The sequence below is a fragment of the Columba livia genome, chromosome 1 (assembly GCF_036013475.1).
Source record: "Columba livia isolate bColLiv1 breed racing homer chromosome 1, bColLiv1.pat.W.v2, whole genome shotgun sequence".
Lineage (NCBI taxonomy): Eukaryota > Metazoa > Chordata > Aves > Columbiformes > Columbidae > Columba > Columba livia.
In genome coordinates, this window is record NC_088602.1 from 107,984,766 (window position 1) to 108,005,852 (window position 21,087).

The following is a 21,087-nucleotide window of genomic DNA, read 5'->3' on the forward strand; positions in this document are numbered from 1 at the left end:
TATTTCGCCCCTTAACCATGTTAATTTGGAGCGAGCATGATACTTCAGGTTTAAAAAGTTCTCCAGTTCCTTGACTAAAGTTGACTGTGCACATGTCTTTGCAGTATGGACATAGATGTCGGACTCTAGTAATACCTGCAGGAGGAAACTACATTCACTGTACAGCTACAGAACTGTTTTATTCTAGAGATAAAGAGCTTTTTTGCATATCTGTAAGATAGTGTCAGAGAACTTGGCTGAAATAAAATGGCCCCATCTGAGTCACAATCGAAATCTTGCAGATCTGTGTGAACACTGGAGCTGTTTGTCTGTCTCTAGGTCCTAGTCCATAGTTAGATTCAATACTTTATAGTCATAAGTATAAAACTTAAAGGAGTTATCCTGAATCTAGTTATATAGGTAATGGTCTTGCAAATGTTTTAAGGGACTGATTATGTTTTCCAAATGGATAAGTGCTAGCAAAGCTGGTTTTGGAATATGTTAGACTGAAATGTGTATAAATACTGAGAGCTGAAACTACTTTTATTTGTAGTTTTAAAATGACTTCATAATACAAGTTTTCAAAAGTACCTGCATGATTTATTTTTTCTGTGAAACTTCAAAACAGTTAAAGTATCTGTGTGCTTGGCAGTTCTGACCTCAGAAACCAAATTCCTGTTGCATTCATGTAAAATCACGAGTCTCAAGGCATGGGATGCTCTCGGAGTTTTCATTTGTATTGCAGTTACGGTGGAAACATAACTATGGCTGGAATTTTTTAATCCCTTAACTCCAGTGGGTTTGTTAAAATTCTGCAGCCGCACTACCACTTCCCCCACTGCTGGTGCACATTAAAACACACGCACAGAAAAAGACCAACAACAAACCCATCCAATCTAGTTAGATTATTTTTCTTGTCACCCTGGTCTGTTACAGCTTTCAGTGCTTTAAAAACTAAATTTCTCTCTCCTACAGTCTTGATCTATTAACAGAAGAACAAGTTACACCAGTGTACAATTTACTGTGAATCAATAGGCTATAATTTAACTAGTTTGAATTTGTCAAGCAGTTCTTTGACTAAAGAATCATGACTATGAATATTTGGTTTGCTTATTAATACCTATGGTTTATTCTTCACTCTGTCTTGAGACTCCTAAAAACATAGATTTTATTTTAAGAGCAGTGAGTATCAGTGCCGAGAGAGAGCAGTACAGCTTTGCCATCTAGTGGTGGTTCCATATTGAATACGTCTTGGTGACAACTGACACATTTTGGAGAAGCTCCATAAAACGTTATGTTTCTCTCAGTTTATACTCCCATAATTAGACAATAATGCGTTTAATATGTTTGTGTCTGTTTTCATCCAATGCATTAGCTCTGTCACCATAGCAGGATAATGTGCCCATTTTCAGAAGGAAAAATGGACGCATAGAGGTTGCAGACAATTTGATTAAGGCCATCTAATTCTATGGCAAAGCCAAGGCTGTTGCTGTTCTTTGTTTTCATACTCAGTCCTTGACAAGTCCTGACTAATTATGCACAAGAGTTTCTTCTGATATGTATTTAAAAGTGAAAAATCATCCTATGCGTGTTACCATCCTGACATCCTCTACTTCATCAAATTGTCACTTTACCAAGATAACACTGTATTTTACCACATCCCCATATCAGGCCTTACTGTTGGTAGCTGGTAACAATTTCCAATAATGTTTCTCCATATTTAAGTAGTCATAGTGTGATGAATAAATTGAGAATTGACAGTTGCAGCCTAAATAATTAAATATCAGTATCTTCTGACGCAGAGTATAAAATAATAGCAGAGAATTAGAATTGGTTGTTGTAGTACAAGCAGCAAACCAAAAGTTAGGAGCCCGAGTCCCTTACATGGTCATTGAAAAGCAGTAGGCATTTCCCCAGGTAGCTGGAATAAGCAAAACAGCTCCATCTAGACTGGAGGGTGGGAATACTCTGTTGCGTCCCTCTGGCAGCTGGTATGGAGTTCACCAGAGCTTCCTTGCAGGTACTGATTAATTTGAGGGTCACAACTCCAGTAGGGAGCACACCTGAGTCTGGGAGCTCCTCAGTTTTTTGTAGACTCATTGTTTTAGATGTGGCCTGAGAGTGTCCCTCTGTGTGTTAATGATGACTGTTAATCTTTCTGTTACTAGGTCTATAGATGCGTGTCTCTTTTTTTTTTTTTTCTTGAACACATTAGTATGTGCAAGATTATCAATATGTTGACTCGTGCTTTGCATAACTGGGGTTCTGAGCAAACTGATCTAGTTGAAGATGTCCCTGCTCATCGCATGAGGGGTGGACTAGATGACCTTTAAAGGTTCCTTCCGACCCAAACTATTCTATAATAAAGGCTTTAATTGAACTATTCTATAATAAAGGCTTTAATTGGTTTCTAGTAACAGTTTCTCCTCTCAGGAGTAAAGTGTTTTTCATAGGCTCATAGAATCGCGTAGTTTTGAAAAGATCCTTAACAGCATTGAGTCTAACCGTAAAATGACAATTCAGTATTATTTGTTGACATAAGGGATACAAGTGTTGCCTGTGCAGCAGCACAGTTACATAAAGAAACAATGGCTGGTGATCACCTCTGATGAGCACTCGTTTCTAGGAACCAGCTGCAGAAGAGTTGCAACAGCACATTCAGAAAATGTAAATGTACTTCAGAACTGCATATAATAGAATAGATTGAAGCAAAAAATTGCCTTGTGTTCCCTGCCCTGCCTCCTCTGCTATTCTTGGATGTCATCTACTGTAATTTTTATTGAAATACTAATAGTGTTGCCTGAAGTGCCTTTGAACGTTACTGAGTTGAAATGGCATTAGCACCTAGTAGTTAGCCAATACAGCACAGCCAATATCCAGTGAAGTATTTCTTATAGTATGTGCACCAGAAGATTGCATCTTGCATGTGCCAGGAAATTTTTGCAAAATCTTCCCGTTGCTGGTGCCACAAGTTCCCATATTCCTTAGAGGAATAGAAGTCAGTATGTCAAGGTTTCTAGTACAGAGGCAGAAGGCAGCAGAGGCTTACACCTCCAGGCCAAAAGCTGTCAATTAAAATAGTCATGCAGAATACTGTCAGTACTACTATTATCATATTTCTAACATGTGGAAGTGAACAGCTAGTACTAGAGGTGAAAAAGAGAGGTTTACTTAATGTAAAATAAGCCCTGTATGTTAATCTATTTTAAGTATTCTCTTGGCAGATATGCCCAATTAGTTGATTTATTCCTAATGATTCTCCACACTGTTGAACTGCTCTTCTGTTAAGTATGTCTATGATGTTAAAGAGCTACAAAGTTTAAATATCTGTCCACATTTTAAAATCCATAGTTACTGGTCTGAAAGTGCACATTCTTTTGAGGTGCACAGTTTGGAAAGTGTGAACTGGACTGTGAAAACATAAACCTCCAGTTGCTTTTTTTGTCATTATGGTGTAAGCAAATACTTGAGACTAAATTTATGTTCAGTTTTAGCAAGATATTTTCAAAGTAGGAGAATGTAAAAAACCTAAGGAATTACAAAATTAAGTCTAGTGTGCCCTTTTATGCTGGCTTGTTGGCTTGTTCAGGATTCCAAATTTTCCTTTCTTTGCCAGGTACCACAGATCGAAAGCATGAAATCAAAAAGGTACCTCCTGAAAGGCCAGAATGTCTTCCTAATCGAACAGAAGACAAAGGTATGAAATGTGCTTTCCTTCTTGCTCTCTGCTGAGAGACACGGGAAATGAAACCAATGCACACCCTCATTTCCCAGTCTGTTTCATTAAGTGTGTTGTCTGGATGCTTATTTCCCACTCTAACAGATCTGTGATTATATGTATTTTGGAAAGGATCTCATTGTTACTTCTGGGCTAAATTCAGGATATTCATTGGACTAATCCAGACCTGTTAAGTACTTGTAGCCTCAACCGAAGTCAAAGGGAGATATGCTCTCATTACATAAAATGCCATCTAAAAGCTCTGTGCTCAATAAAACCCAGGTCCTTGATCAAGGAAGCTACCCCAGATGAGTGCATACTTTTTTCTTAACATCTATATGCCTTAGTTCTCTAGTTAAAAGCAGGGTTGGTGGTTTTCCTGCATCACAGAGGGGTTTTGTGAAGATACAGTCATGAATACTTATGAATCACCCCATTGTTGTAGTCAGAGAAGTCATAGGCAAGCCTGTGAAGAAATGAAAAAATTCTGTCTTCAAAGCCAGGTGTGAACATTGCAAGAAATGGGACACAGTACCATGCAGAGCAGTGACAAGCAAATGAAATTTTTAATGGTTTGATGGCATTCTGAATAGTTTGGGGAAAATAGTTATACTGATTCTCTAACGGAAGATGGTTTCAAGCTTCATACATTTAAGTGGACTATTAGATAGTACAGAGAAGTTTGTTTATAGGATTTCTTAACTTCTAAGTGTTTGAACTTGCACTCTTTTAAGAGGCACATGTGTGCACATGACTAAATGTATAATATTCAGTTATAATTTAGTGCCAAAAAGTGCAGACTTTGCACCAAGATCTGGTTTTGGATATATGTCTTAATGATTTGACAGGTGTTTTAGCACTTTGATCTATGTATGTTTACTTTTGCTTATGTGTGTTACTTCTCTTGGTTATCTTAGCAATAAAACCCTTTGCCTTCCATTTTTGAACTTACAAAGCCAACGGTCAAAATGCTGGAGGAAGTTTAAATATCTATCTATCTATAACTTTTCTCAATGTTGAAAAAGGGCAGCAGGAGTCACACCTACATTTCTGCAGTACTGGGGAGTGGCAGGAATTGTTTGGTGTGGTGCAGCAGCAAGGGTGGCACAGGAACATTCTTTACCCTGTGTGTTGCTACACTGCCTGGCCTGTCCGTCATACATAGTTTCGATTCTTGGACACTGACGCACTATAAAGTGTTGTAGGAGTAAGTGTGTAAAATTACATAATATGCTGGAAAAGCTTCAATGTTACACAGGACCCAATGATTGCAGCAACTGAAAGCATACTGAAAAATGGTGTATGCCTGTGAGCAACAGTCACTTACTGAGCTATTCCAAATCTAATGTGGATTGTGTTTCTGGTGTTTTATTCCACGATCCTTTCAGACTGAAACCTAGAACCCATTAAGCAATACCCTGTAACATCCCCAGTACCTCTTAGGTGTATACAGGTGTAATATTCATGACATAGCAGAAACAGTGTTGTCAAGGGAAGTGGGTTGTTGACATAGTAAGATACAGAGAGCAAAACTTTGGTCCCTTTGAGAGTTTTGTCCTTTCTTTAAGAAGAATTGGGTTTCGTATGGTGTGGCAAATGTGTTTATATGTTTGGTTTGTGTTATGAATTTAGAGCATATTATTTACAGGAGTTATTTATGTGTGTTGTACTTTACATGCTCACAGGCATTGCATGTTTGGCATTCAGTATTAGTATGGTGACACTTCTTAACTATGCATAATCAGTTCTGCAAATGATCTGTTTTTTCATTGGCAAGATGAAAAATTCAGCATATAAGTCTGTGTTTAAAAACCTAAACAAAACATCTGATTTTCCTAAGGTGTTTCCATCCTGCTTAATGCTTATATTTTCATTTCACTGTAGTTTACTTGAAACAAACTTTTTTTTCCCCCCAGAAATGGTATTTCTCTCTTTGTTCAAGAGAGGTTAAGAAAATCCAGTGTAATTATCTGTGACCTTCTAACTTAATATTGTTCCATATTAGAATTTGATACAAGCTGTGCTCATGGAAAATGGTTCCATATGGTATGTAATTTTTTGCCATTCATATCAGAAACCAGTAAGTTACTAAAATAAAAAATAGCATTCCCATTCAGATACTGCACAGACGTTTACAGGGCAAACAACTGATTTGTGTTAAACTTGTTCTTTCAAATAAAGAATGATTTAAGACAGAAGTGGAAAGGAGATAAGTTTTTTCTTTGTATACAGTGTATCTACAGTTGAAGGTTTCTTGTTTAATTGTAGATTTGGGAGTGCAAATGAATTCCACTTACTAAATTCCATGTTATTTTTTTTTCTTTTTTTCTGGAAATAATTGATTTAAAGAAAGATCAGAGAGAGAGCAAAAACAGTTAGACTTGCAGAAGCCTTCAGTTCCTGCTATACCTCCGAAGAAACCTCGGCCACCCAAAGCAAACTTTGTGAATAGACCTGGTACCTTGCCCCCAAGACGACCAGAAAGACCAGTTGTGCCTGTGACTCATACAAGGTATTGTTTTCCTCTGCGATGTGCTTTTGGGATTAGTGGAAAAAACAGACATTTAAATAGTTTGGATTTTACAGTTAATGTCACAATTTATTTCACAGCAAACTCTATTTAAAGAAAAAAAAAGGAAAAAAATGAAATCCTGTTAGTCATCTGAGTGGATCATAACTATCTTCTCAAGAATAACATTCTTAGACTGTTCATGACATGTTCATTTCTACTGATGAACACACTGTTACTGCAGCATCATTTCCCCGGCAGAATATGTGGGAAATATCTGCATCAGTATGTTGTGCTGTTGTTGATTTTCTTAGTTTACTTCAGATTATTCCAATTTAGCCAGGGCACTAAGTCAGTGCAAAAGCTTGGATCGTACTGAAGAACAGCATTAGACAATCTACTTTCAAATACTGTCAGTCTGTTTCAGTCTGTTTTCTTTGATCATTTTAGATCTATTTTTAGTCCTCACAGAATGTTCTTTAAGCTGGTGCCACTACAGAATACTGATGTCAAGTATTTATGCTGTAATGTTGGTTGTTACTCTGTAGTTACATGATGCTCTTTGTCAGAGGTAGTTACAGCCTTTGAGGAGCACTGAGAAATTTGACTTGCCAACGCAGCTCCATTTAATATCTGCTAGAGCTTGGAAAAGCATAGGTTGCAGAAATTAAAGGCCTCAGCTGTAGTCCTAATCAAGTCTAGGTGGCTACCTTGATCATCAGCATTTGGGTTGTGCACTGTAGACTTCCTTTATGCATAGTATATAGATGAGAACCAGAAAAAAAGCAGTTGCCTAAAATGGGCAAGCTGCACGTCTTGCAGAAGTACAAGAATATAGGCATAGAAATATTTTTGCTATTCTACTGTTACAAAAATTAGCTGCCATTGAACTACTGATGTTCAAGTATACTAATGGTGAACTAAATACGAGAACGGAGTATAGGGTAGAGTGGAATAAAATAGAAATCCTAGACATTGATTCTTCTCATTCATCCACGTATGGTTCATTACACAAATGCTCTCAGTATGAAATCGAAGACACATAAAATTAGTTAAAAAAACCCCAACAAACAGTTACTGCCTTGTGCTGCCACTTTCATCTTCCTTAAGTGCTTTGGCTGCGCATCTCTGCGAGCTTACCCTTCTATCCAGGTGCCACTGCCACAGTTTCCTTTGGACTTCTTGGCTTTGAACATTCTTGCCCAGTTGTTCCAAAATAGAGTCCACACCTGCTGGTCACTTGCGCATGCTTGGAAAACCAAATATTTGCTATTACCTTTAGATTTAGCTAGGTGATGTCTTTTTGGCAAGACCAGTGCATACCCTAGCATTCAGTTCACTGGCTGGGCATGCAGTGGGGTAGCTATTCTTTTGCTGTATCCTTTGCCTGGAATATTTTAAACATATTATAAATATTTTAAACATTAATGTTGTGGAACAGTGCTTTATTGCTCGTCTGTTCTCCTTTTCTCTGAGTACAAAATTGTATAAATAAACTATGCATTTTAAAGGTATTTCAGTTTTCTTCTTAACAAAGTGAAAAAGGAGATCTAAACAGTAACTCTTTCACATCCTTAATTGTCCAAACTGTGCTGTCTAGCACAAAAGAAAAAAAAGCTTCATTATTTTTATCTAATAGCATTATATTTGAAAGAATTTTAGTTGTAACAGTAGCTAGATCAAAACACAGAAAGAAAAGTGATTTGTAGGGTGATGATGATGTGTGTTGATGATCATAATGCCAGCAGTTTCCCTATGAATTTCTTTAGCAGCTAATTCAAATTAATGGATTTGTCTCATATAGCGTTTCTTCCTGGTAAGTTCTAACTTGTAAGGATGTTTAATAGGAAGAGGGCAGAAAGTTCATATAATGAAGTAATCCATGGAATAGACTTTTAATTACTTGAATAATTAAGAAATGTGAAACTTGAAATTGAAGCAGTCACTTGAATAAAGTTGTTTGGTTTTAAATCAGTTCAGTTTAATAAGATAGTCAATACGTTTAAGACATGCTGGTATCCATTTCCCACATCTGAAGAACCTAAGACAATTAGAATAAAAATCGAACCGGCAGAATTTTTGCTGACGTGTTGTGGTTTAACCCTGGTGGGCAGCTCAGCCCCAAACAGCCACTCGCTCGCTCCCCGCAGTGGGATGGGGGTGAGAATTGGAAGGGCAAATGTGAGAAAACTCATGGGTTGAGATAAAGACAGTTAAACAGATAAAGCAAAAGCTGCATACACAAGCAAAGCAAAACTATGGGTTCATTCACCACTTCCCATGGGCAGACAGGTGTTCAGCCATCTCCAGGAAAGCCAGGCTCCATCACGTGTCACGGTGACTTGGGAAGACAAACACCATCACTTTGAACATCTCCCCCTTCCTCCTTCTTTCCCCAGCTTTATGCTGAGGCACGATGCTATCTGGTATACAATATCCCTTTGGTCAGTTGGGGTCAGCTGTCCCAGCTGTCTCCCCTCCAGTTTCTTGTGCACCCCCAGCCTCCTCTCTTGGGGCATGGTGTGAGAAGCAGAAAAGACTCTGTGAGAACCACTCAGCAATAAGGAAAACATCCTTGTATTATCAATACAGTTTTCAGTACAAATCCAAAACATAGCACCATGTGGGCTGCTATGAAGTAAATTAACTCTATTCCAGCCAAAACCAGTACATGACCCTAGGAGGGGGAAATTGCTGTAGGTATAAAGTGAGTGTCATGATATTTCTGTGGCTGCTGCTGAGCAGAAGAGGCTTTTTTTTCTGTTCTGACTGAGTGGCTTGCATCTCACGCATCTCACTGTCTTTTTATGGTGATTATTGTCTTTCCATTTAAGTAGAATCCTTATTCATTGGAGGCAGGTTAGAACTTCAAGGGCAATGGGAAAGAAAAAAACATGTGGTATGGAGAATAGTTGTCAATTTGCTCCAAAGGCTTCACAGCTTATTTAAACATACCTGTGATTATACAACTTATAGATGACTCAGTTCTCTGGAGTAGGCAAGCCATCAAGACCTACAGAAAGCACATTTTTACAGCTATTCTGAACCAATCTACATCCATGCTCCTGCTAATAGGGACAGGTTCCCTCTCCTGGCAGCCCATTCCTGCAGCCTTCCTTCTGTTAGCACCAGCATTTGTGCAGCCGTTCAGCCATATGGGTCAGGGAGTTGCTCCAGATGGCTATTAATCAGTTTGCAGTGGGATTTCTGTTAGTGGGGAGCTTCTCTCAGGCTGATCATCTGTCTGATCAAACTGACGGCCTGTCTGCTTGGACACGAGCAGAGGGAGGGAGATGTTGTAACCAAGAAGGGATGGTTCCACTCCTTTCACAACAATATGGATGCAGATTGGCATTTCACAACAGAGTTGGGTTTTTTTCGTGGGGTTGTTGTCATATATCTTGGTATCTTTTGTAGTCAAATGGTAGATGTTGTGACTTTCGGCCCTAAATCACACCACTTGAAGAATCTCCTCCAAAACTGTGCTCACACATTTCCTAGAGCGCTTCCAACTCACGTGATCCTCTCAGTTTGCAGGGCAATATATGTGTGCAAAACAGAGTACACAGCCAGATGCTCATTGCCCTGTCAGCCAAGAAGCTATGGTGCTTCTTATAGATTTACAAATATATAAGCAATTAAAACAAAAAAAAGTCAGAGACCAAAAGATAAGAAAACTAAGTGATCAGGTAGATCGCTTGGAGAATACCCTTGTTCATCATCTCACCAATTGATACATCTTTCTGTGAACGTGCTAAATTTATTCTGTTGCCTTCCTGGTGCAGACTACCTGCCATATTGATAGCTGTGTAGGACTGTTTTGTTTTTCAGGTCGTAAACTGGTCTCTATCTTTTTTAGTTCATAGAATACTTATCCTACCACAGTGTTTAGCTGGATATATGTTAACTTAATCTGTGACTTCCTTCCTTTTTTAACACATCTTTTCAGGCTCTCTGTCACAGCCTTCTTGAAGTCCAAAATAGGGTTTCCAGCCACTTTGTGTTTTGCTCATAAACTGCTGCCATGAGTTGAGCTTCAGGCCATCTGTCATCAGCTTATGGCATCAAAGGCAGAGACAAATGAAAAAATCAAGATTCAGGAGCTTGCTATATATTTTAGTGTCAATGGCTAATTATTATTGTTCATAGAAATGCACATCTGTGTGGGTTGTTTCAGGGACAGATCTATAGTTTTACCCATAATTTGGGTACCTTACGTACATGATAACTGTTGCAGCACTATGCTGAGAATAGTCGTTGTGGAAAAACTATGGCCTTTGTTAGGTGACCTGATAATGATGGTAAATACAATTTTTTGCATTAATTGGACAATTGTTATCACAGTAAATGTCCCAGGGATTTGTCTGTGTAACCTGTGCAATGCCAAGCTACTGGCCTACCACTGGCCCTTTTTAAATTGATTGTTTCAATAATCAGATTATTTTAATAAACTTAAGTAGTTGTGGGATTGAAAATACTACAATGAAAGAATAATCATGTTGCTTATATTTGATCTCTTGTTTGATTTAAAAATAGTTTCTCTGTTTAAAGTATCACAACACTTGACACCTGCCTGTTCCAGGTATGTCTCAGACAGACTAGGTTATCGTGGTTCTTTGGACCTGTGGAAACAATATTTGTAGTCTAATCTCATAGGCAACATGCAAAAATGCGGTGGAGGAGCTGCATTTATGAGTGAATACTAGGAACCACTGAAATACGTGATGTTAACTTGAGGTTCTCTCCCTTTCTGCAGTATTTTACATCATCCATCACTATAGTTTATACAAGCCAATTAATTAGAAAAAGTAATTAATAAGATGTTGAAGAATGTCCCTTTGCCCTTAGGTTTCCGTCATGTTGAGATGCTGTGAATATCTGAAGAATTATTCAGGACGCTACAGTGTCTAAAATAGGCTTTTTTGACAGGTGTTAAGGAGAAATGAGATAAGGTTAATCCATACAGCATGTCTTCTTACTGGAGATTGCTCTCTCTGACAGACACATTGCTATTACTCTCTAGTGCTACAAAGGAAGAATATTCCACTCTCTCATTTTTAATTGTAAGTTAGTTATCCATTTACTCTAATCCACACAAAAACTCCAATAAAGTATCTCCTCTTCTTGATCCAAATGCAGGAGTGATAGTCCAAAAGTGGAATTAGTGGGCAGTACAGTATCCGGCACTCTAGAGAAAGACTCCTCTGAAAGAAGCAATGACATCGGTAAGTTATAGTGCTCTTATTGTTTGCTTAAGAAATTTATGCTGGAAATTTCTGCTTTTTAGTGGCTTTGTTATGATCCCAAAGGCAGATTGAGGATTTGGCAATTAATGTGAGTGCATATATACCAAATTTTAACTGTAGGATTAAAGGATCATTTCTACTTTACTTTAAAAAGTTTTGTTGGGGTTCTCTGTTAAAAAAAAAAAAATAAAAAAGGAAATACGAAATGGTGAGCTATTTTGAATAGGAGAGTTTTTGTTATTTCTGCTTAAAAGTTTGAAAACAGTAAGAGGGCCAAAAATAATACGTCATGCTTGCTTAACAGATGTATTATTCTATTAATGCTGCCGTATTTTTAATGCTGCAAAAGATAGGCATTTTGGTGCAGTTAGTAATCTTCACAATTTCTGATGCAAAGGAACAGAGACCCAATTCAGGCCAATTTGAATAAATCATGCTGCAAACAGCAGTTAAAAGCAGTCTAAACTTCTCTTGAAAATAATAATTGGTGTTCTTGCAGCACAAACAGTTTAATTGGGAAATCACCTGGAAAGGAGTAACGGTGGGTTATTTCTCTGTCTTCTCTCACCCTCTTTCCATCTCCAGTTGGCAGTGCAGGACAGATGTTTGCTGGGGAGGGTGCTGCGGTAAGTGGCACTGGGAAACAAGGTGCTTCCACCTTTGTCCCAGCACGGCAGGCACAAGCCGTGACAGCCATCTTCTACCTCCGCTTACAAATAAGCTGGTGACAGCTGCTGCCGTCGCTCTCCGCAGTCGCAGCTGTGCTGCCAGAGACCTGTTTTTGTACGAGGCAGAATCAGGGTACCCTGAATGTGTAAGCATTGCTACCTTTAGCTGGTGGTATTAAATGTTATTTTGGTGTGGTGGTTTCTACCCAGACTGCTTTACTAGTAAAACATTTCTGTAGAATAGTGTACTTTCAACAGTCAAACCTGCCTTTTCTTCGGACTTGAAAGGGGAGCTTTAAGTTATAGGTGCATTTTGATTGCAGTGTAACAATAAAATGCTAAATTGATTTCACATAGGTTTATAAGCTCTTCAGCATCCATGTCTGTTTTTTTTTAACCTTCTGCTGTTCCTGTGGTTCATGATAGTAACATTCTTCTGGAGAAGCAAAAAGTATGGTTTTGCCCAATTTGCATTTGAGATAAACATGGAAGGCTAGAAGCTTGTGACATATTGCATGAATATTTTTATTGTAGAGATTAATATAAAGGAATGTTATGGAAATGCAGTCAAATTCTACCATTTAGTGTTTGTAACCCGTATTTACAAATTTACTTCAAAGCATGCAAGCCTTTGCTTACTTGAAAGAGAAAGCTATTACTCCAAATAGCATGTAGTGGTGTGACAGAAGTAAACTTTTTAAATCCTTGCGCTAGTTTCCTTGAAACCACTATCAGGTTAAAAGCTTAGGGTGTTTTGTATTTTTTCTATGGGTTTTGTTTGGTGTTTTGTATTTAAAACAACCTATAAAATGTTAGGAAGGAAATTTAATTTATAATAATTTTTGTTCATTTCCAGAACTTAGTTGGGGATTTTTTGTGTTTTGTTTTGTTTTTTAAATGCAGAATAGGAGCCAACCAGAATCCATAAATCAAACCACACACACAACATGTTGTAAAAGGTTTAGCTGGTGACCTCTTGTTACCACTAACAAGGGGAACCTATTGAACCCAAGGATAAAATAGTGTGAATACTTAGATATGTATAACTTGGTAGGGTCAAACCAGAGTGGCATTCACAAGGGCAAATCATGTCATTCTAGCCTGTTAGGCAACTTGAGAAAATAAATAACTAAATAAATAAATAAATATTTTGGAATGAGAGTGGGCCCAAAGATCATACCTGCTATAAATTTTCAGGAGGCTTTCGGTGGCTTCTGTCAAATATTGCTAAATAAACAGCCTTTTAAGAGAGGGTAGAGTAATAAATTAAAACTTAATAAAACCAAAACAATTCACAGTGGCTTAATGTCTTTTACTGTGACGAGAGGTTTGGAGTTCAGGACAGTTTATGGGGCAATGTAATTGGAAAGATCTATGATAACTGTGTTACATTTTTTATTTATTTACAAAGAGAACAATGGCTTTGAGAAATCTTGTGGCTATATGAGTTATTATCGAAAATGATGGATGAGCAAGTGGAGTTGTCCAGTGTATTCCAAAATACTAATGGATGGGGCAGTGTGAGCCCAGATAATATTTAACTGCGATATGTGCTACTGGTGTTGCCCCTGTGCCATGTACTCTGTGGGGAGGACAACCTCAGCTTCTTTGAGGTTCATCCTTCCAGTCAAAATGGATCTGATTAAATCTACCATTTGATGTCTTTTCAGTAATCCAAATTTACACAACGTATTAGAGTGGACCTTTGACAGACAAGGTGGGGCTTAGAACTAGCCTTTGAAGAAAATGGAAATTAAATGGCCTTTGCAGCAGCTCAGGTCTATGATTATTCTGGTTACTGGGCTCCTCTTTATTCCTCCATTAGCCCCAGTGCCATTCCTGGGCACTGAGAGCTCTCAGGGAGGACAGAGGAAAAAGCAGCCGTCAGCCGCAAGTTGCCTCACCCTCTTTCATGCTCATGCTAAGTACTGATGGTGAATGGTGGACTGAAAATGAATACTCCAGAACTCTCCTGGATTTTTCGCACTAGTGATGCTAACTGGGATAACAGCTGTTGCTTTCTCAGTCCTGTAACCAGTCTAAAGCTCTTGTTCTCTCATTCAGAGCAGAGAGATGTACAAAAGTGCTGGAGAGACAGTTCTGGTTATAAAAGCAAACCATACTAAAGCTGGATGGAGGGTGGTTTTCCATACTGTGAAACCTTTTTAAAGATTTCTGAGTTGGTTCCTTTTCTTTATCATGATGAGACCAAAACCTTTATGACAAGGGAGCAGAAAGTATAGGGTCCTTTGGTATGCCATCTCCCACAAACTAAGCAAGTGATCAGCACAAAAAAATCAGTAATTCTGTCAACAATTGAGAAGCAATATTGGGGAATCCAGGTTCCAAACTTGTATTCTGTCTAGGTCCCCTGTTCTAGATCAGTATGTTAAGCATTGCTTGGTTTGGAAATGGCATTTTTCTGTTTATTTGGTAAGTAATATTCCACCAGAACAGAAATCCCCGCAACTTTAAAAAAACCTTTAAATACGTTCTCACCCAACTTTACTGATCACTAAAGTCACAAATGCTTGAGCAAGGCTGGGGTCATGTGTAATACTGTGCGTAATGTTCTCGCAGTTGTATATATAAAATGTTATTTTTATGTAGATGTTAGTGGATTACTGGATTTCAGTAGCATGTTCTGCAGGGCTGTGAGTTGACATTTAAATTTTTTTATGATAATCCAGCACTGATTGCAATTTTGCAATCTGTACTGACAAGAGCAAGTCCAGTTCAGCAACATCACTGATTCTAATGGCAGCTATTACTACTGCTGTTCATGCCTTTGCTTCTTTCCACAAAACCACTGGAAAACTAGCCTTCAGAATGCATTATTTAAGAGGAACCATTCCCCATTCCTCCTTACTTCTTTTGTTTTCTTTTTCCCTGTTTTCAGTGATGCCTTTACTTTCCTTTCCACACATCTTTCATCCAACTTTTCCTATTTACATCTCTTTGCCATGGGTAACTTTTCTTCATGTCATCAGGGTAAGGCTCTTTTTTTTTTTTCCTTTCTTTTCTGTCCTGTCTTTGCTTTACTTAACAATGCATAACAAAGAAATACAAAAAGAAGTATTTTTTAGAACACCTAATGTATACATGGCTATTACCACTTTTTTAAAAATTAAAAGTTCAAGTTGAGTGTACGGTGGCAGAAAATCTTGCACCATAGCATTGAAATGACAAATCATTATAGTTTCTTTTCTTGCACTATAAGAAATTTTAGTGACATTACACGTACTGTTTGCATGCACTGTTTGTCAATGCTGTGGTTTCATTAACCTGTTCTTACAGACAGATGGTGTCATCGCAAAGTTTAATGCATATGTTTAGTTGTGATGTCCTTAGCTGTTACAAAACAAAATGTTCAGCTACTTACTAGGATGGTTTTCTAGTCTGGAAAACAAAACAAACAAACAAACAAACAACAAAGAACAACAACAAAAAAAAACCCATAGAAGTTTGAAGAGCACCTACTGACTGTTGGTAGAAAGTGCACAGTCATGTCACCCAGGACTTTATCTCCAGCATTGCTGTGGTTATATCACAGTAGTTCCATCTGTTGTAAAGTCGTATGTACCATCAGCTGTTCTGGATTGTCAGTGGCTTTTTGAGCTCAGTTTAAGATACTCCTAGAACAATATAAACTACACTGAAAGTTAGCCTTGTTTTACCAACAGAAGAGTGGTCCTTACGTAGAATTACATTGATTTCAGCAGCTGGAATTCAGGCCTTATTGCATAACTTGGCTTTTTTCTAGGTTATGCTTTTCTTTTTAATTCCAAAAAGAATGTTATATCTGAGGGCCAGGGCAATGACAGAAACATCTAGCGCATATAATAGCTTACTGGAGCAAAACCTAATTCTTCCAGAAATCTACTGAATTGTTTCAATTAGTTATTGATATTGAGTTATTTCTGCAAGTCAGGATTAATCCTAAGTCTGTTAACTATAAACACTTCAGAATCCTGCAATTCTGAAACAAGTCTTGTCTATCTAAAATTGGTTTGCTTTGGAATCATCTAACACTTAAAGTCATTGTGGATTTAAGTCAAGTGATTTAAAGAATAAACCACAATGAAATAAAAATAATGTATCAACTATGGAAGTGCTCGGTTAATCCACATGAGAAGCAGTTTCTCTGCTTTGTAAAAAGACTGAGCTGCACAGGCGCTTCCCACACAGAGCCAAGCAGATAAGTCTTTCCAGTATTTTTCCTGGCTCTTCACACATTTTGCATTGTATTTATGAAAGCAGTTAATAATCTTCATCAGTGCTAATGTAAGGCGCATATGCCTTAATTGATTCCTGCTGAAGCCTGTAGTTTTGGTATGAATTTTCTTCAGAGATTCCCTGAAAGCTGTTTAACCTGAGTCCATTTTTCAGCATATTTCTTCAGACTTGAATCTTCAGAGCATTTGCTAGTAGATCATGGAGCACTGGTCGAACCCATGTTATTAGCCATGCTCTTGCTCTGTCCCTCCCTTCAAGGCTGGTGCTAACTTGCCCGGAAAGGTAGTTAAAAATACTCTACTTGAAAATATCTAATAAACAAACATTAAAAAAAAAAAATAATCCTCAGTATATCATGTTTCCTTGACCTGTACTTGCAGTTCTAGAGCTGCAACGTGCTCATATTTGTTAGGTTAGGTGATTGCTGTGCCTCTGAGTGGAAGAAAAAGTGATCTAATAAGATTTGGCCCACAGTAGGGAAAAAGATGGAGAGTATTTCCAGTAAAAGGTTGTAGAATGGAGCAGGTTTGTCTTTAAATCACAGGCTGTTATACTGTGAGGCATTATAATTATTTTGCCTGAAGACACAGAGTAAAAGTTGGAAGAAAGAAAATACTGGTAAATATAAGGGTTGGATAACAAAATGTGACTCATATAATGAAGACTGAGATCTGCCTAAGCCAGTTATTTCTTTCTATGCTGCTGTTCATAATCATTTTAATATAGTGAAGCAAAGGAGCAGAATTACCCAACGGGGTTAAATAGTAATGTTTGCATCAGTGAATCAAAACCACCCATAGACATAGTTGTAAATTGTAAATATTGTAATCAGGGATATTTTAATGGTCCATTACATAAATTCATTAGGTCTCTTGCCCTGGAGGGTCCAGAAAAAGGCAATGAACCAGAAATTTAAATCGTTCTCCAAGTGTGACAAATTGAGGTGCCTAAAAACAGCATATCCATTTCTTCTAGCTCAGTTTTCTTGACCTTTCAGTTCTTTCTTGGCATCTTCTAAATCGTTAAAAATAAAATCCTTATGAGGGCACTGGCAAGTGGTTAGCAAAGCTTGTTATGGCAGCTTTCTACATTCAGCTATTAAAGCGATAAAAATCAGGGTTGAAATGGGAAAAGATAGTCATATACTTGAGGAAAGGTGGCTGTCCGGTGACTCCTAGGAAGCCTGGTGAGCTGAGCTGTTTCCTTCCAAAGCAAAGAACACATCACAGTTACACTGCTTACCACGGTAAGCCTGCAGCCAGGGAGTCCTCCTGCTTACAAGTGTGTTACCCAAATCTTTTAAAAGTGTCTGCAGTTCACTATGGGTGAGATTCTGCTGCCCTGACCCTGGCTAGGAGCACGGCTGTGTTCCTCAAAGGGTATGATGCTGTTCAGCATGGAGAGAGTAGCGGAATCTGGACACTTGAAGTAGTTAAAATAATTGTGGTCTTCTGAAAATTCTCAGTAATATTCAGGTTATTGTTTGAGTTGTTTTTTATTTAATGCTATATATTGAATTGACATGAATGCAGAAGATTTTGTCTGCAGTATCTCCATCACATTTGATAGCTTTCAGGATTATTGTATTTAAACACAATATATTAATATATAACATTTAACAACTCTTATTGTCAACCTTTAAATGTATTGAAGATGATCATGAAATGAAATCCATCTCTCTGGCTTTTGTGACATTATCTTCTTCAAATGAATCGAATGCCACCTTCACTTCATTTCTTCCAGCCCTGCTGTATTTCTGTTCTGTGAAACCTCACCATTAGCATTTTGAATGTCTTGATTCTCCTATTATCCACCACTTTCCCTTTCACTTTTCTCAGGGTGAAATCTCTCTGCTAATTCGAAAAGCTTTCTGTGTTCATTATGTGTAAGTGACTTTCCCAATGACTAAAAAACCTAAACGTAAAATTAAAGCTAAGACCTACAAACATTTTATGCTAGAGTAGAAAATGCAGGGGATAAAAGGGGTAAGGAAGGAAGCATAAGCATTTAACTTTTTCTTTCTCTGTTTTTGTGTTGTTTGGGGTTTTTTTTGTGTGTGTGGGAGGAGTTGAAGGGTATTTTCCAGGAAGCTCAAAGTCTAATGAGCTGGATATTTTTTTACAAACATCATCATCATGCTTTAAATAACCATGTCTACAAATGGACGTAGCAATGGGGAAAAATATCCTATTCTTAATTGCCTTGGAAGAATACCAGGGAATAATTCTTGTACAGCTAACATTTTTCATGTGCATTAAATATGTTTGCTCAGTAAGCCAGACATTTTATTATGTGTACTACACTAGTATATTAGAATTACTCTGATGTCTGTCTTCCCATCTCATGAATTACTTCATGAATTACTACTGTGATCAGTGAGACAGTAGTAATGACGAATGCATCTTTTTATTTGTGGAACAAGTATCAACTGGTTTTTTAACCAGGGAGTGGCACTGTTAATTGATGGGTGCCCTCTATGTTCTATGTTCTATGTGTTCGACAGAACCTTCCTTGCTGTTTGTTGTTGCTGGACATAGAGAAAGCCGGACTGGTGCAGCATTCAGGTCTGTTGGGTGCTGATGCTGCCTTACTGGCAATTAACAGGGCTGTGAATACAGTAGCCCAGACTTTATTTTTATTGACATCCCATTTGGTCCAGCTCAGGAAGGTTCTACATTTTGTTTAGTATATCACAGTATCACAGTATGTTTGGGATTGGAAGGGACCTCAAAAGATCATCTAGTCCAATGCCCCTGCTGGAGCAGGAACGCCTAGGTGAGGTCGCACAGGAACATGTCCAGGCGGGTTTTGAATGTCTCCAGAGAAGGAGACTCCACAACCTCCCTGGGCAGCCTGTTCCAGTGCTCTGTCACCCTTACTGAGAAGAAGTTTTTTCTCAAATTTAAGTGGAAACTCTTGTGTTCCAGCTTGATCCCATTACCCCTTGTCCTATCATTGTTTGCCACCGAGAAGAGCCTGGCTCCATCCTCATGGCACTCACCCTTCATATATTTATAAACATTAATGAGGTCCCCCCTCAGTCTCCTCCAAGCTAAAGAGCCCCAGCTCCCTCAGCCTTTCCTCATAAGGGAGGTGCTCCACTCCCTTAATCATCTTCGTTGCCCTACGCTGGACTCTCTCCAGCAGTTCCCTGTCCTTCTGGAACTGAGGGGCCCAGAGCTGGACACAATACTCCAGATGTGGTCTCACCAGGGCGGAGTAGAGGGGAAGGAGAACCTCTCTCGACCTACTAACCACCCCCCCTTGTAATACACCCCAGGATGCCATTGGCCTTCCTGGCCACAAGGGCACAGTGCTGGCTCATGGTCATCCTGCTGTCCACCAGGACCCCCAGGTCCCTTTCCTCTACACTGCTCTCTAATATGTAATTTCCCAACCTATACTGGAACCTGGGGTTGTTCCTGCCCAGATGCAGGACTCTACACTTTCCCTTGTTAAATTTCATCAGGTTATTCCCCGCCCAACTCTCCAGCCTGTCCAGGTCTCACTGGATGGCAGCACAGCCTTCTGGTGTGTCAGCCACCCCTCCCAGCTTAGTGTCATCAGCAAACTTGCTGATAGTACACTCTATTCCCTCATCCAAATCGTTAATGAATATATTGAATAATATTGGCCCCAGCACTGACCCCTGAGGCACTGCACTAGATACTGGCCTCCAACTAGACTCCGCACCATTGACTACCACTCTCTGGCTTCTCTCCTTAAGCCAGTTTGCAACCCACCTCACTACTCTGTTGTCTAGACCACACCTCCTCAACTTAGCTGTGAGGATGCTGTGGGAGACTGTGTCAAAGGCTTTACTGAAGTCAAGGTAGACCACATCCACCGCTCTGCCATCATCCATCCACCTTGTTACATTCTCATAAAAGGCTATGAGGTTGGTCAAGCATGACTTACCCTTGGTAAAGCCATGCTGACTGCCCCTAATAACCCTTTTATCCTTGATATGCCTTGAGATGGCACCATATAAATTTAAGCTCCTAATTTCTGATAGGTACAGAAATACAAACTAAAATCAAACCTCTGCATTTAATGACCTCGGTGAGTATAATATAGTCACACCCATATAACCTTGCTTTCCATCAGCAAAAAATAATCAAATAACCAGTATAAATGCATTAAATACTGAGTCTACAGTATAAAGGACAGTAAAGCAGAGGTCTCTTGAGTGGTTCCGTGCCTCATTTTTACTAGTTACCAGTTTACTAGATGGGAATTTTTCTGAATGAATACCTCATAGGTGATGGCTGTGGAAAGTCGTAATAACCTTAGATGCAGAGCGGATTTGGGAGTGAGAACCACATCTAAATAAGGAGAATAAGCAGGGGGGAATAAAGGGCATATGAAAGTACTGGAAATGGATGTACTATTTTAGCATTGTACAGAGTGTTGTCCCTTACACTTAAATAGGATTTCATTTATAGTATCAGCTGAATGGCTGTGATTTCACTAGTTGGGCAGCAGATTCTACCTATGGAGCCTTTCCAACTTCTGCCAACTTCTACTGTGCTTTTTCTTTAAAATTAGGCGCAGGTATAGGCCGCTTTAGTTTATTTTTCAAGCTAGCAGAAATGCATTCAGACATAGAAAAAAATGAAGAATTCCCAGTATTTTGTGCTAATAGAAGCTTTGCACATAAATGTTCGTCTTTCATGGTATTCCTAAAATGCATGGAGCAGATTTTATCTGCCAGTGCTCACTTTGTGACCT

General features: G+C 38.6%; 1 protein-coding gene across 15 annotated transcripts in view; it reads left to right on the forward strand.

Moving 5' to 3' along the window:
• SH3KBP1 (SH3 domain containing kinase binding protein 1) overlaps positions 1-21,087 on the forward strand; it is a 229,699-nt gene that overhangs the window by 197,013 nt on the left and 11,599 nt on the right. For all 15 annotated transcript variants that reach the window (XM_065071807.1, XM_065071817.1, XM_065071781.1 and 12 more), the window contains 3 exons: positions 3,596-3,676; positions 6,047-6,209; positions 11,346-11,431. In XM_065071807.1, the coding sequence (XP_064927879.1) occupies positions 3,596-3,676; positions 6,047-6,209; positions 11,346-11,431 (330 nt within the window). The remainder of the gene's footprint in view (positions 1-3,595; positions 3,677-6,046; positions 6,210-11,345; positions 11,432-21,087) is intronic.